Genomic DNA, 13,303 nt, shown 5'->3' with positions numbered 1-13,303 from the left:
AGGGAGGGAGGGAGGGAGGAAATCTCACCACCCAGTCGGCCTTTGATGAGTCTTGATAGTTGGAGCTTAGCATCTTTCCCTGCAGCAGCATTTGCTGGGGTCAAAGGGATTTCGAGGAGCTGCAAAGCAGGCAAAGTGTCTTCATCAGCTCAGAGCCTCTGTACAAAGGACATGGCTGTGCCTGGAGCCCAGACACAGAGCAGCATCCAGCCAACCCTCACCCCAAGGGCAGAAAGCACCTGTTCAGGAGCTGGTCCTTGCCTGGTGTCCTTTGCCATGTCTGTATAAAGCTCCATGACTTACCAAGTCACCGGTGTGGAAGCACTGAAGGTTCACACAGCTTCACTGCCAAGCCCATGCAGCCCCTCAGAAATGGGTGTGCAGCATTGCAACGCCCCATGGCCCCTTTCACCTCTTCCTTTCACCCCAACAGCACACAAGCACCACCAGCAGCAAAACTCCTCAGCAGGACAGGATGAATCCCAGTTTTGCTGGCTTGTTCTTGGTTTTTTCTGTCTGCTTCTGTGTTGTAAAAGGAAAAAAAAAGTGGTACTTACTGTTGAACTGTTTCAACAGAACCTTGCTGTGGGTTACTCGCAGGTATTACCCAGACAAGAGCTGTACACAGTTTTTTCCCTTCACAAGAACTGCTGTGCAACCAGAAGGATCAGCACAAAGCTGTGAAACACTGCTGAACACCTGCCATGGCCAGCAGTGCACCAGAACCCCTGGGAAATCAGCACAAGGACAGCCAGGAGCACTCCACAGTGGGATGGACAGGCAGCAGCATGAGTGGAGCACTGGCCATCAGAACGGGCAGGAACACGAGCCATGGGCAGGACAATGTCAACAGCAGATCCTGCAATTACAGATGATGCTTTGCTCAAATAACAGCGAGAACATGCTGACTCTACCCACACGAAGGGCCACTGCTGACTGAGAGCTGCCTCCTTCTCCGAGTTTGCATCTACAGAAGCCTTCCAATCAGGCAAGTAAATAAATCAGAGGGCACATCAAAACATGACAAGCCACAGCACACATCCCACTGAATAATTTCAAATCCAGACACAACTTCAAAACCTGATTTTGACATTTAAATGATCATCAAATACGTGCATGATGACACCGTGCAGTGAGACACACCACACACTGAGATCTTCCATCAGTGGCTCAAATCTCTCCAGGCTCCAGCACTGATGCACCTCCAGCCTTGAAATCCAGTTTCACAAGAATACTTTTAACTTTTTTGCGTTTTTTTTTTTGAGAATGAAGTTAGAAAGCAAAACAAGGGACAAGGGAATACATCTGCTTTCCTCCCACTGGGGAAACAGAGGGAAGAGATGGAACCTGAAGGTACATCAATGCCTGTCTCTGCCTTCAGGCACCCTGGGCCAAGCACACTGCTCCTCCAGCCCTCCCCAGCTTCGTCCTCTTCCTCTGCATTTTCTCTATATGGATTGTTCAACAGCATCCAGAGCTCCCTGCTTCACACCATCCTAAAGCTGTGTTTCCTCTGTCAGCTGCACTGGCTGTCCCTGACAGGCTGCTCATCCAAACAGAACAAAAATTAGGGTCAGATCACACATACTAGGTACTAATATATTACATATATTGGTACTAATATACTGTATGTATTAGGATCTAGGAACAAAATGTATGAGCTCCTCATTAAACAATATCCAACACACTACTAAGGGTATTTATATAACATAGATCTGGAAAAAGTACTTTTCAGACTTTAGCAACAGTTAAGAGAGATATATACACCTGACAAACTACAGTACTTGCATGTCAAAGCAGTGTGAAGGAAAAAATTCCAAAATTATTTTATTGAGTTATCACTAATTGAAACAAAGACTTTACTAAGAATTTAAACAACAAAAACCTATTTTTTATTTATTCCAAACACCAAGATACAGAAGTTTTCAAGTTTTGCAAATATTGCTCCAAAACAAAATTCTATGTACAGCCCCTTGGTTCTAATAGTGCATCAACAAACACGTGTGTACCCACAGTGCAATGTTTGCTCAGTTCATCAAGGCTCCACGTTGCATTCACTTACCAGTGATTTAAAGAAACAAAAAAGTGACCTGCCAGACTGAACAGTTGGTCCAGACTAAAAATAACAATGAGGAAACTTGCAAAAAAAGGGACAGAAATGAATCCAGGCAGAGCACAATGAAGAATCTTCCCTGAATACGAGAAGTACTACTCTATTTTAAATAAATATTTTCAGTCTTTATCTGCAAGGGCTTCCCCAGCACTACTGAAGGGATGCAAGTCTCCAGGGTCTGCAACTTTATCTACCCATGGGAAATGCCTTTTCTTCCAAACCTCCAATACTGCCCTGAGCAAAAATAAACTGACAAGTGAAAATACACAATGAGCACACAGAAGCCATTGCTTGAGAAGAAATCCCCCTTTGGAGCAAGAAGCCAGCTCAGGGACTGAGTGCTTGAATGGTCTCAGACTGCCAGCACAACTAAGCTGTTCCCACTCAGCATCTCCTGCTTTACAGATGTAACCAGGGAACACCTTTTCTGGTCTACTTCACCTAAAAATCACCAGCTGCCTGCGAGGGGAGGCTCCTCTGATGCTGTTCTGAGCTAATGAGCTCAGGTACCTGACAGGAATGAGCCAAGGTATAAGCATTGGTCTCATCTTCAGTGAGCCAAGTGATCCTTAAAATACAATGTAAGCTTTATTCCAATTGTGTTACAGAAAAGAAAGTTTGTTTTTTTGCTGTATGTACGTTGTATTCACTATATGCCAACTCAGTACTATAAAACTGTAAGACAAATTATTGCCTGAACTGAATCTTGGCATAAAAGTCTTAGTTTTACTACCTAGAGGAGCCTAATTATTTTGTTTTCTGAAGAAAATAAAATATTCACCATGTGGAGACTGTAACTCCTACAATAATACTGGATATTTCAAGTTTTCATTATTCTTTTCAGATTAAAAACATTACAGATATATATTCCAAATTTGTAATTTGTACAGGTATGGACCTTTCTGTTACAACTCTGGATGTTACCCTTTGGTAGTACCACTGTACACAATAAAATAAGGGTAACAAATCCAGCTTTTTAAGGACACCCTCTCACTGCAAAACCAGCTCACTGTGTTCCATAGGGAACTGAACTCAGCAATGTCTATGAAGGAAAACTGAAGTTACAGCCATTATTTCAGGAGTGGTGATCTGCAGCTGAAAGACTCTGAACCTTTCAAATGCTCACAACGTTCCAAAGGTTCTGTAAAACCTGACTGAACATCAGCAGCCTTGTCACCTACATCACAAAGTAAATACAAACTGAAAATTAAAACTTAAGGTATAAAAAGGGACTTAGTGAACACAGAACATTTAAGATAATAACCCACTCACTGTCTGCAAGGACAGCACCTCATGCATAGATCTTGAGGCTTTATTTACACAAAAACTGATTCCCAAAACCACACATTCATAGCAAGTCTTTACAATGAACACATCCAGAGTATTGAAAAAAATCTAGATTTCCAAATATAACCGGAATGGCAATTATTAACAAACGGGTAGAAAATATATCACATCCATGACAGACCATGTTGCAGTCTGAACTCAGAGCATGGCTCCAGTCCTTTCCTGGACGAATTCCATACTACTGCAACGAGGGATCCCCCCAGCAACTGCTGCAGGAGGCACAGGATGGCTGGAGTCAAGAGCTCAATAATACACACACAAAAACACCACCTTCATGGGCTTCCCCAGTACCAAGTCATGTGACAGTGAGAGGATAAATATGGAAAACAATCATTTATTCTGAAAATAAGTGCAATCCACCTGTGACTTCCTGCTACATTATTTACTGTAACAGAACTGTGGGTCAGGCCACTGTTACTTGAAAACCTCCACATAACACTTATAGTCAAGAGCTGGACATTCATACTTACTAAGTCTGAAACTGTTATAACATCTCCTAATGATTAAATACTGAGTGCTAGTATGCATAAACCAGAAGAAATAAAACATGACGTGAGTCACTTAAACTACACAAAGTTATTTACAACCCCTGTCAACCAAAATTTTTTGGCTCTTAGAACTCTGTTCTTCAGTGGCACAATTTTTAGTCAATTTAATGATGAAAAAGTATACCGTTTTGATGAGCAACTTGTAGGGAGTGAAAATTTTAGTGTAACTTAACAAGCAACAGGCAACCTCTGGAGACAAGAGTATGACCTTTTCCACAGTATTAGAATTGTCTAATAGACCTGAAATAACCTTTTTGCTCTTCTTTGAACAACGCTTCTGCACAAGTCCCTGAAGTCCATCTGCACCCCATGCAAGCAGCATGCTAGTTTAATTTACAGGTTCAGATGTGCTCCCATCCCACTGCAGCTCTGCAGGCAGCCACAGCCCAGAGCCCTCCAGCCTCACGTGGAGCAGCACAGCGCGATCTGCTGCACTTTGCCCAAGTCTGTTATCAGCTGCTTTATGCAATGCTTGAGCTGGGGGAGTCGAGCCAGTGGTTCTGGGGGTTGCAGCTCTCCTGTGTAATCCAGCCAACTCTCCAGAACTGCAAAGAAAACAACATCTGTCACTACTGCAGCTCTCAGCAAACAGCTCATCTGAAATCACAAAACAAGAATTCTTTAAATATTTTGTAAATCTTGAGAAGGCAGTGGGCAATATTTTTAACACTGTTATTTGAGAAATCATAGAACTGAACCCCTTCACACCAATCTTTGAAAGTAACTTTTGATACGTAACCAAATAATCCACATGGGGATGGAGGAAGAAGCTGCTGCTCCTAGGAAAAAGCAGGAAAGGAAAACCCTGGACCAGACATCGTGAAACCTCATGCTAAACTTCTTCTGATCTGTGTCAATTTCAGGGCAAAGACACGGCTGTACAGGGAGTTTACACCATCAAAAATGGGACTATCACAGCGAAAGAAATCTGTCATCAACACGGAACACAACAGACCAAGATAGAACTGGGTAACACAAAATGGGGATGAAGATCAAAAGCACAAACCAGCAGAGTGCTCCACAAGGAAAATAAACTCCTGCTTTAAAAAGCTTCTTTGTGGGGAAACAAGAAATCCCAACGAGTAGAGGACAAGTCAAGTGACAATGTAACATGCTCACAAGGAAGGTGGTCAGGTTGGACTATGATGAGTTGTGGGGATGTTGACAGTATTGCAGATGGAGACTGAAACCTTGGAGACAGAATAAATACCTCTACCAAGAGCAGCCACTGCCACCAACCAGATCAACAGGTAAATTTTACCCATGGGCAGCACCTGCTGCAGAACCAGCAGCATCACTCGTTGCTGACACATCCCATCTTGGAGTAAGAAAGTTCCTGCTCAAAGCAGCAACACACTGCACAGACCCCTGCTCAGCAGCAGGTACAAAAACTAACTTTTTGGAACCAGAGCTTCTTTGGGCAGTACAGCCCTGACTGATCTTCTTTACCTGAAATAGCCCTTTAGCTGTCCAACTTTTCAGTACCTTACTTCCAAAGAGAGGGCTCTTACTTGGGCAGAAGTTGGATTCCCCTGCAAGTAAAGCTGCTGTTGTAACCACTACACAACCAATGGTCAGACTTAACAATGTAAAGAAGAACTATTCTGAATCATTTAATGCAACACAAAGGATTTATAAGTTTTCCATTACTACGAAAATCTTAAAAGACATTTAAGTGAAGAATTTGGAAGAGACAGGAAAGAATGAGAGCCTTGTGCACTGAAGAGGCCACTCAGAACAGGCTAGCATAGCCAGCAAGGCCCTGAAAAACAGAAATGCAGACACACAGAGTTTTGGAAAATGACAAAAACCTAAACCCAAAAACACGCAAACATGTTCTAGTACAACATCTGATGCAACTATTTCGAGATGACCTAGCTAGAACTTCTTCTGTGAAATTCTGCTCTTTGTTTTAAAATCCACCCCTCACATCAGCAGCATGTCTATTTTCTATTTAGAAAATGTGATAATGAAACATTGATCTCTTTGTAGGTCTGAAGAAGTAAAATTCTGATTAACATGTTTTGAACAAGTAGCTCAGTTAAAAAAAAAAAAGTTTTTTTTAAACTAGAATAACACTACTTACCATCTAGCTCCTTCTCAATGAAATCCATTCTGTGTATGACTTCATCTTGCAGAGACTCCACGTGAGCTAAAAGATTGAGCTGCCACTGCAGCTGTGAGTTCACTACTCCTTCTTTGTCTTTTTCCAGCAATTTCATTTCAATAGCTTCCTCTGGAGAGACCTTCTTAGAGACAGACTCTCTCACCTAGCAGAAATGCACACATTAAATATTTGTTACAGTGAAAGAGAGCTGGGGAGCCAAACTGCCTGAGTCCTCCCAGTCCCCCGTAACAGCTGAACTCATCACAGGCCAGTGAGTGGGAGAGAAACAGACCATATACACACACTAACCTGGTTTGGTCAAGAAGATCTAAATATAAACATATTTTAATGGGTATTTTGCTAAAAACTATTTGTACTTCACAAGTATCTGGTTTTCTGAATGTAACATACACATGTAGTTATCTCCCTGCCACTTTTCATCTGGACGATCCTGCACTAAATCTGTTCATCTCAGGGAATGCTGAAGCTGTTTTTCACCTGACAACAATCAACTAAAGACCAAACAATTCAGGAGTGAAAAGGGATTTTTCCTTAAGAAATCTAATCTAAATACTACTAAAACTTTCGCTGACCCATCTCCAAACATGCATTACCATTCCTTATAAAACCTGACTACATCAGCAGTGCTCATTCTCCTCCCCTACTTTTCTCATCCTTCTGCTGAAATATGACCCTTTTGAATAAAGCTCTTTAAGATTGGAGAACTAAAATATTTCCCTTTCTAGAAAATGTAACACAAGCTCAATAGACTGATAGAAGTTAAAAGTAGCAAATTACAACTTACATATGGATGAAATAAGAGCTATCCTAACCTTTAATATAAAAAAAGGAAACTCAGTATTTAATGGAATCATAAAATTGTACAATAGTTTGGGTTGGAAGAGGCCTTTAAAGGTCATCTAGTTCCAACACCTGCCACTACCCCAAGCCCCATCCAGCCTGGCCTTGGACACTTCCAGGGATCCAGGGGCAGCCACAGCTGCTCTGGGCAGCCTGTGCCAGGACCCTCCCAGGGAACAATTTCTTCCTAATATCCCATCTAAAATCTAGAGTCCTTCATGTTAAGGCCATTCCCTCTGGTCCTGTCCCTCCATCCCTTGTCCCAAGTCCAGTTCTCCAGGATCCCTTTAGGCCCTGGAAGGGGCTCTCAGGTCTCCCTGGATCCTTCTCTAGGTGAACAGCCACAGCTCCCCTAGCAAAGGGCTTCAGTCATTCCCTGGAGGGTTTGCAATATTTCTCACCCCACATTTCACAGCAACTGGTACTAATAGAAGCAAAATTTTTGCACTGGAGAGTAGAAAGGCCTCTACTAGGTTGACAGAGCTGACAATGAGAACCAAGCTCTGAAAAGCTAAACCTGAAGTGCTCCAGGTATGAAGAAGATACAGGACTATTCCATGCTGATCAGTCTTAAAAAAAATCACTTCAGGCAGATACCTTCTTTTTTAAATCTTGAAATGCTGCCTGAAGAACCAAAATTAATTTAGTTATTAGAAAGAATGTGGAAAGAAGAGGGACATAATTAGAAGCTGACCTACCAGTGTATTTGGTAGTACCATACACACTTGGCCTGCTCTCTCTCTGCTAGTGTTTATGTTTCATTTAAAAGCACACAAAAGTAAGCAGCAATGAGCTACCAGTGAACCATAATGTATGGTCCACACTCTTCAAACAACTGGAGGTCCAGAAGTCAACCTAGATTTTTAAATTATATTATAAAATGAAGGAGTTGATCACATGTATCATTTTAGTTGTTACTGGCAACTGAAATGTAACAGTTTAACAAAAACAAAACAAACAAAAACAAACAAAAAAAAACAAAAAAAAAAAAAAAAAAAAAAACAAAAAATCTAAAATCTAGAGTCCTTCATGTTAAGGCCATTCCCTCTGGTCCTGTCCCTCCATCCCTTGTCCCAAGTCCAGTTCTCCAGGATCCCTTTAGGCCCTGGAAGGGGCTCTCAGGTCTCCCTGGATCCTTCTCTAGGTGACCAAAAAGTACTAAAAAAGGCTGAATTTGCAGGTTGCCAGAAAAACACATGCTCTTTGCCAGAGATGGCTATTTTCATAAAAATACCTTAGAGTAATTGTGTTTAGATTCATTTTCCATCTTGCATATTTCTTGGTCCAGATTCCAGCCAAACCTCTCTGAGAAGGCATCATCCCCATTTTCTCTTATTCTGTTTACTCCATCATCCATTGCTGAACCTCTTGTTTCCACAACCAGCCTCTGCTCTATGGCAGGATAGTAGGCCCGAGGCTTCTGGTAACAGTGTTCACTGGTAATGTAAGATTCCTCCACAGAAGGAATTGTTGAGGGTTTCTCAACTGTCCCATTCCAAGTTCTATAACTTGCTGTCTCCTCTTTGCAACAGTTTTCCTCGAAGTGGATGATGTGTTTCGTATGGATTTTTTCATCCATCGTGATGTGCTTCCATGGATGACACCAAAGCTTTAAGTCAGGGTGTTCTTTATTTCTGTTCAAACATAAAAAAGTAAACCACTCAATTTAAATGCCAAAATGACTAAACAAACTATCCTCTTGCATAAAGAAATTAAGTAAGAATAATTAAGGAAAAAAAAAAAAAAAGGCCAAGTGTTTGGATTAAGAAAAAACTTGAAGAATAGGTTGCAAATAGACACATACAACTTCTCACCAATGCTGGCCCTTCATGGAACATTTTGCTTCAATATTTGCAATTTATTAGCAGCAAAAATTAATTTTAACAGGGATATTTTTAGTAAAGGTATGGTACACAAACATTGTACACTGCAGTGGTATTCCATAGTGGCCAGATTTCCCTTCATCAGCTCTTAGAAAAATTCTTATTTTAATTGTCTTCAAATTGACTAATACATTATTCATTCCAGCAGAAGGGACAACGATAGGTATCAGATTATTACAGATATAACAAATGAAAGATTTAGAGTGAGCATTGTAACCCATGTTCTTCCTTGTGTAAAGCATCAAAACAGCAGTAAAAGGAGACCAAAGCACAATACTCTGCTATACATATCTTCAAAGGGCTGGCAGCTCATCTGTTACAGGCTGTAGAACACAGCAGAGCAAACCCTGGCTCTAAAGCACTCGCTGCATTGGGCTGCACAGGAAGGGGGCTGCCCTCAAGCCCCCCTCTCTGTTTCCTTGCAAAGGTGGATGGACTGATTCTATTCAGCTGATCCAGCTTTTCTAGCTGTTCACCAAACCACTCAACAAAACATGACCACCTGACTTTGGCAGTAACTGCTTTCTAACCCATCCTGCAGCAGCTCAGGTTTCTTCAGTGTCTCTCAGAGGAAACCAAAGTGAGTACAGCAGCTCAGACTATTTCATAGCAGCACCTTTGCCTCTAGCGCTGGCACAGCAAGGATAGAGTTCCCTGGTGAACCATCCTGAAGGCATGCCTGGAAAAGTGAAAGCCAGGAGTTCATTCACTAAAGCTTTCTGCTCGAGCGCCACTCATCTGCTACACCTAAAGAAACTGTACTTTGCTCAGAACAAAGCAAGGGATAATTTTACAAAAGACAGAAAATTTTTCTGAAAAAATGATGCACCAGTTACCTAAGGATGAAAATTCAAATGCTAATACTTGAATAACCTTTTAACTCCTGCCTGCTGAAGGTTCACACTCCCATGGCACTGCCAGGGTCACCTCGGGTCCTTTGCCAGCGCCTTGAAACACTGCGCAACCTCCCTGAAACACTGAGCAATTCCAAATAATTTCAGGCACCTGTGAAATCTTCTATCTGTTGAGCTGCATCAACAAAATAATAATTATTATAATTCAGCAATTTTTCAAATCCCTTCTAATTTATATCATTAAAAAAAAACCCCGCAGCTGAAGCTTTTAACCAGATGATCCAAACAGGACTGCACCTCACCTTTAATTAAGCCAGGCCATCATATTGACTTCAGCATGGGAGAGAAAAGGAACAAAACCTGCAGCAACCATCACAAATACGCCCAGTGCTCCTTACCTCAGAGCTACATAAATCTCAGTTCACAACTGGAAAGCGTGAAACTCAAATGTCACCATTTAAAAAACAGGCCCAAGGAGTGGCCTTAAATATTTGTTTCAGTCTCCAAAAAGGAAAGAGATTACTTAGAGATCTAAATAAAAGGATCCCATAATGGAAAAGCAAAACCCTATGTTAAAATGGCTCCTCTCTTGCTTTAAGCATTATTCCATGTCAGTGGACCTCCTGCACCACCACAGATTTGGAGGGGGGGTCTAAAGAAATGCCAAAATCACTTTGTTTTCCAAATAGCTACTGCCGTGCAATTTACCAACTAATAAATTACAATTATGGAATTCAATAAATTTAAAACTGTCGTATTTGAGTTAATTTTTTTTTTAAAAAGAAGCCAAGGAGGACTTTAAATAGGAAAATACACAAAAAAGTTGACTTAATAGAAAAAAATCTTTTATGTAAATAATTATTATTTTCTGTAGATATAGCTGAAATGACCTCTCAGAAATTAAATACTGCAAGTTGCTGAGAGTGCAACCACTCTCCCACTGCACCAAAGCAAGATACCGTACCAAACAAAAAGATCTGATTCCTCTTGGACAAGCTATGACCAGATTTCCTGGAATGGCGAAAGCAAGTGCTGTAAAAATGGTGCCACGGGTTGAAAGTCTATCCTTACTCTTACTTCTTACTTAAAATCCATTTGGGCGATTCAGGAAAAACTGTCATTAGTTTTGTTAGTTTAACCCTTTCTATACACATTGTCCATTTACACTCATCCCACTTCAACAGTTTTCAAACAGCCAAGTCCTTTCCCAATATCACATCAGCAATTCAAACTATATTATAAATCCCCACAGCATAAAAGCAAGCCTGAATTTCTGCTTATTTTTATACTTGCAATCTAATTACCAAGGAGAACATGTCAGCTGGTACTTAAATACTGCTTACTGTAATATGCTCATCTTCAGCTGCAGCCCATGCAGGACTTCGATCACTCGCTGTACATCACCAAGCAGCTGGTGAGTGGCCACTATCTTCTTGGCATTCTGGTGGGAGTAATTTTCTTCCAAAAATGCTAAGCCATGCATGTGACCATTACTTAACCACTCCTTTTCATACCAGTACTTTAAGCTGGACCTCTGACCTAAAGTAACAGTAATGAGTGAGTTAAAATGAAACGTTGACATTGCTGGTAGTAATCCTGATTATCTCTAGGTACTGCAACTTACTTGTTCTTATCAACAGAACCAAAGAAGAGCCTGTAACAGCAGACATAACGAATGAAGAAATGAAGAACTTGTAAAGTAGGAAACCAAAAACCTTTGCCCAACTGTAAAAACATTCAAACCCCAACTTCCACCAAAGGACATCCACAACAGGCAGTTACAGATGAGGCTGAGAAAGGCATATTTTTAGCAGGGTATTACACTGTCCAGTCTAACCATGGTTATTAATGGTCACAATCTGACTGCAGCTCTCTGCAGACAGTAAAATGCAGAAAAAGGCAATCACCTTCCCAGTGGTCTTGTTTTTAACATCAACATGTACTAGTACAGTTGTACAAAAATACATTTTGAAGGAATCAAAGATAAGGTTCCAATAGAAAACCTGCCTAAGTCAAGCTATTGATAATTCTCTCTTAAGAGATATCTATATTATCTCTTGATATTGAATATCAGCAACAGCTGAAATGAAACAGTGTTGAATGTGATAAATGTCTCAATAGAACTAACTTAAACTGCCAAACAAACGGTATTACAAGGAAAGATGCTTGCTAAATGGCAAACACACACAAAAACCCTCCATGTAAAATACCTAATAAAAGCTCCCCCACACTCTGTAAAAGGTACATTGACTACAGATATTCTCAGTGGACAGCTCAGCACCCAAAGAAATAACACATGTACATGTACAACACTGCCTATGTACAGCCCAGGCAGCAAGCCCACAAAACCAGAGATAAAACTGGAGCACAGACTGGGAACCATAATTGCAAAATGGTCTCCAATATAAGCAGTTTAATGTCAACTAGAGGAGAAGCTAAAAAAAAGAAAAAGGGAGTTACCAGGCAGCAGAGTAAGACTGAGGCTAGCACTACATAGAAATCCATGGGTATTAGGTGGCATCAGAAATCATGATAGGGTAAAAAAGAATTTTGAAAGGTGTATCAGCTCAACCTTGCATGCAGATACACTGTATCAAGCAGGAAGGCAAGCAGAATTTTTGGTATGGTCAGAACCACACTGGAGATACTCCTGGCCAACTGCATTGGCCCTCCCTCATTAATTTCTGCATTGGAGAAGCTGACATCTGTGACAGAAAGTACAGTTCAGTCCACAAGAGTAAAACAGTGACTTTGAGAACTTCATGGTCACCTGAACAACTGAGGTGATGTGCACCCTGAGATAAAAAGTGCTCCCTTTTGAAGTATGTAACCTTAAGAGGAGACACCAGACTATGCCCACAAGCAATTGTACTACATAATCATCTTGATCATGTTTAAGCAAGGGTAAATGTTAACAAATCTCTTAAAAATCCTACCCGACTCAAAAAAAACTGAGTAAAACAGCAGTTAGTACAGTTTTTAGACAAAATTACACTAAACTTGCTTTTCACTTCTAATAGAATGAGTGGTGCTGTTACAAGTCCCAGCAGTTTCGACTAGAGAAAGCTCCTAAGTAAGAGTTTACTGAATAGCCATGCTCAGTTTTAAAAGCCACTTCTTTGTAGATTCATACAGCCTATTAGCTCACTTCAAGGCAAAAACAGTCACTGAACAGCTATCTTTGCAGTCAAAAAGTTGGACATGTTTTCCTTTTTCAAGACAGAGGTAAAAATTAAGTCTCCTCCAATGTAAACTTCAGAATCTTGAAATTAATAGTTAACAATGAATTAAACAAATGAAGCTGTAATCAGTTTCTGCACAAAAGCACTCACTGAAGTGTGACAACACAACTTCAGTTTGCAAGCGCATTTTAGTCCCATTTAAAACTACCTTCAACTGACATATAGCAAAATATCTTTAATAGAAGGTTAAAATTCTAGAAGCAAGATACTGTAAGTATCTTTTACTGTAGTAAAAGTTTAAAATTTAGGTGTAGCATGTCTCCATTGCTGAGAGTACAAACAACAGCAGTAAACATACACACAAATCTGTGAGTTAAAGTACAAAAGAGATGGTAGCTTTCAACAGCC

The 13,303-nt window shown here is 40.7% G+C and overlaps 1 protein-coding gene across 14 annotated transcripts in view; it reads right to left on the bottom strand.

Annotated features, from left to right (window-relative positions):
- Positions 1 to 1,869: 1,869 nt before the first annotated feature.
- The window catches only part of PHF20 (PHD finger protein 20), a 66,501-nt gene continuing 55,067 nt past the window's right edge, over positions 1,870 to 13,303 (bottom strand). For all 14 annotated transcript variants that reach the window (XM_041490520.1, XM_041490525.1, XM_041490527.1 and 11 more), the window contains 4 exons: positions 11,057 to 11,252; positions 8,211 to 8,610; positions 6,095 to 6,278; positions 1,870 to 4,553 (listed from right to left, as the gene is read on the bottom strand). In XM_041490520.1, coding sequence (XP_041346454.1) covers positions 4,411 to 4,553; positions 6,095 to 6,278; positions 8,211 to 8,610; positions 11,057 to 11,252 — 923 coding nt within the window. In that variant the 3' untranslated portion in view covers positions 1,870 to 4,410. The remainder of the gene's footprint in view (positions 4,554 to 6,094; positions 6,279 to 8,210; positions 8,611 to 11,056; positions 11,253 to 13,303) is intronic.

This window comes from Pyrgilauda ruficollis, unplaced genomic scaffold, assembly GCF_017590135.1.
Source record: "Pyrgilauda ruficollis isolate IOZ18807 unplaced genomic scaffold, ASM1759013v1 scaffold123, whole genome shotgun sequence".
In the NCBI taxonomy this organism is placed as follows: domain Eukaryota; kingdom Metazoa; phylum Chordata; class Aves; order Passeriformes; family Passeridae; genus Pyrgilauda; species Pyrgilauda ruficollis.
Note: the sequence above shows the minus strand (reverse complement) of the source record. Positions and strands in the feature narration are given on the sequence as shown.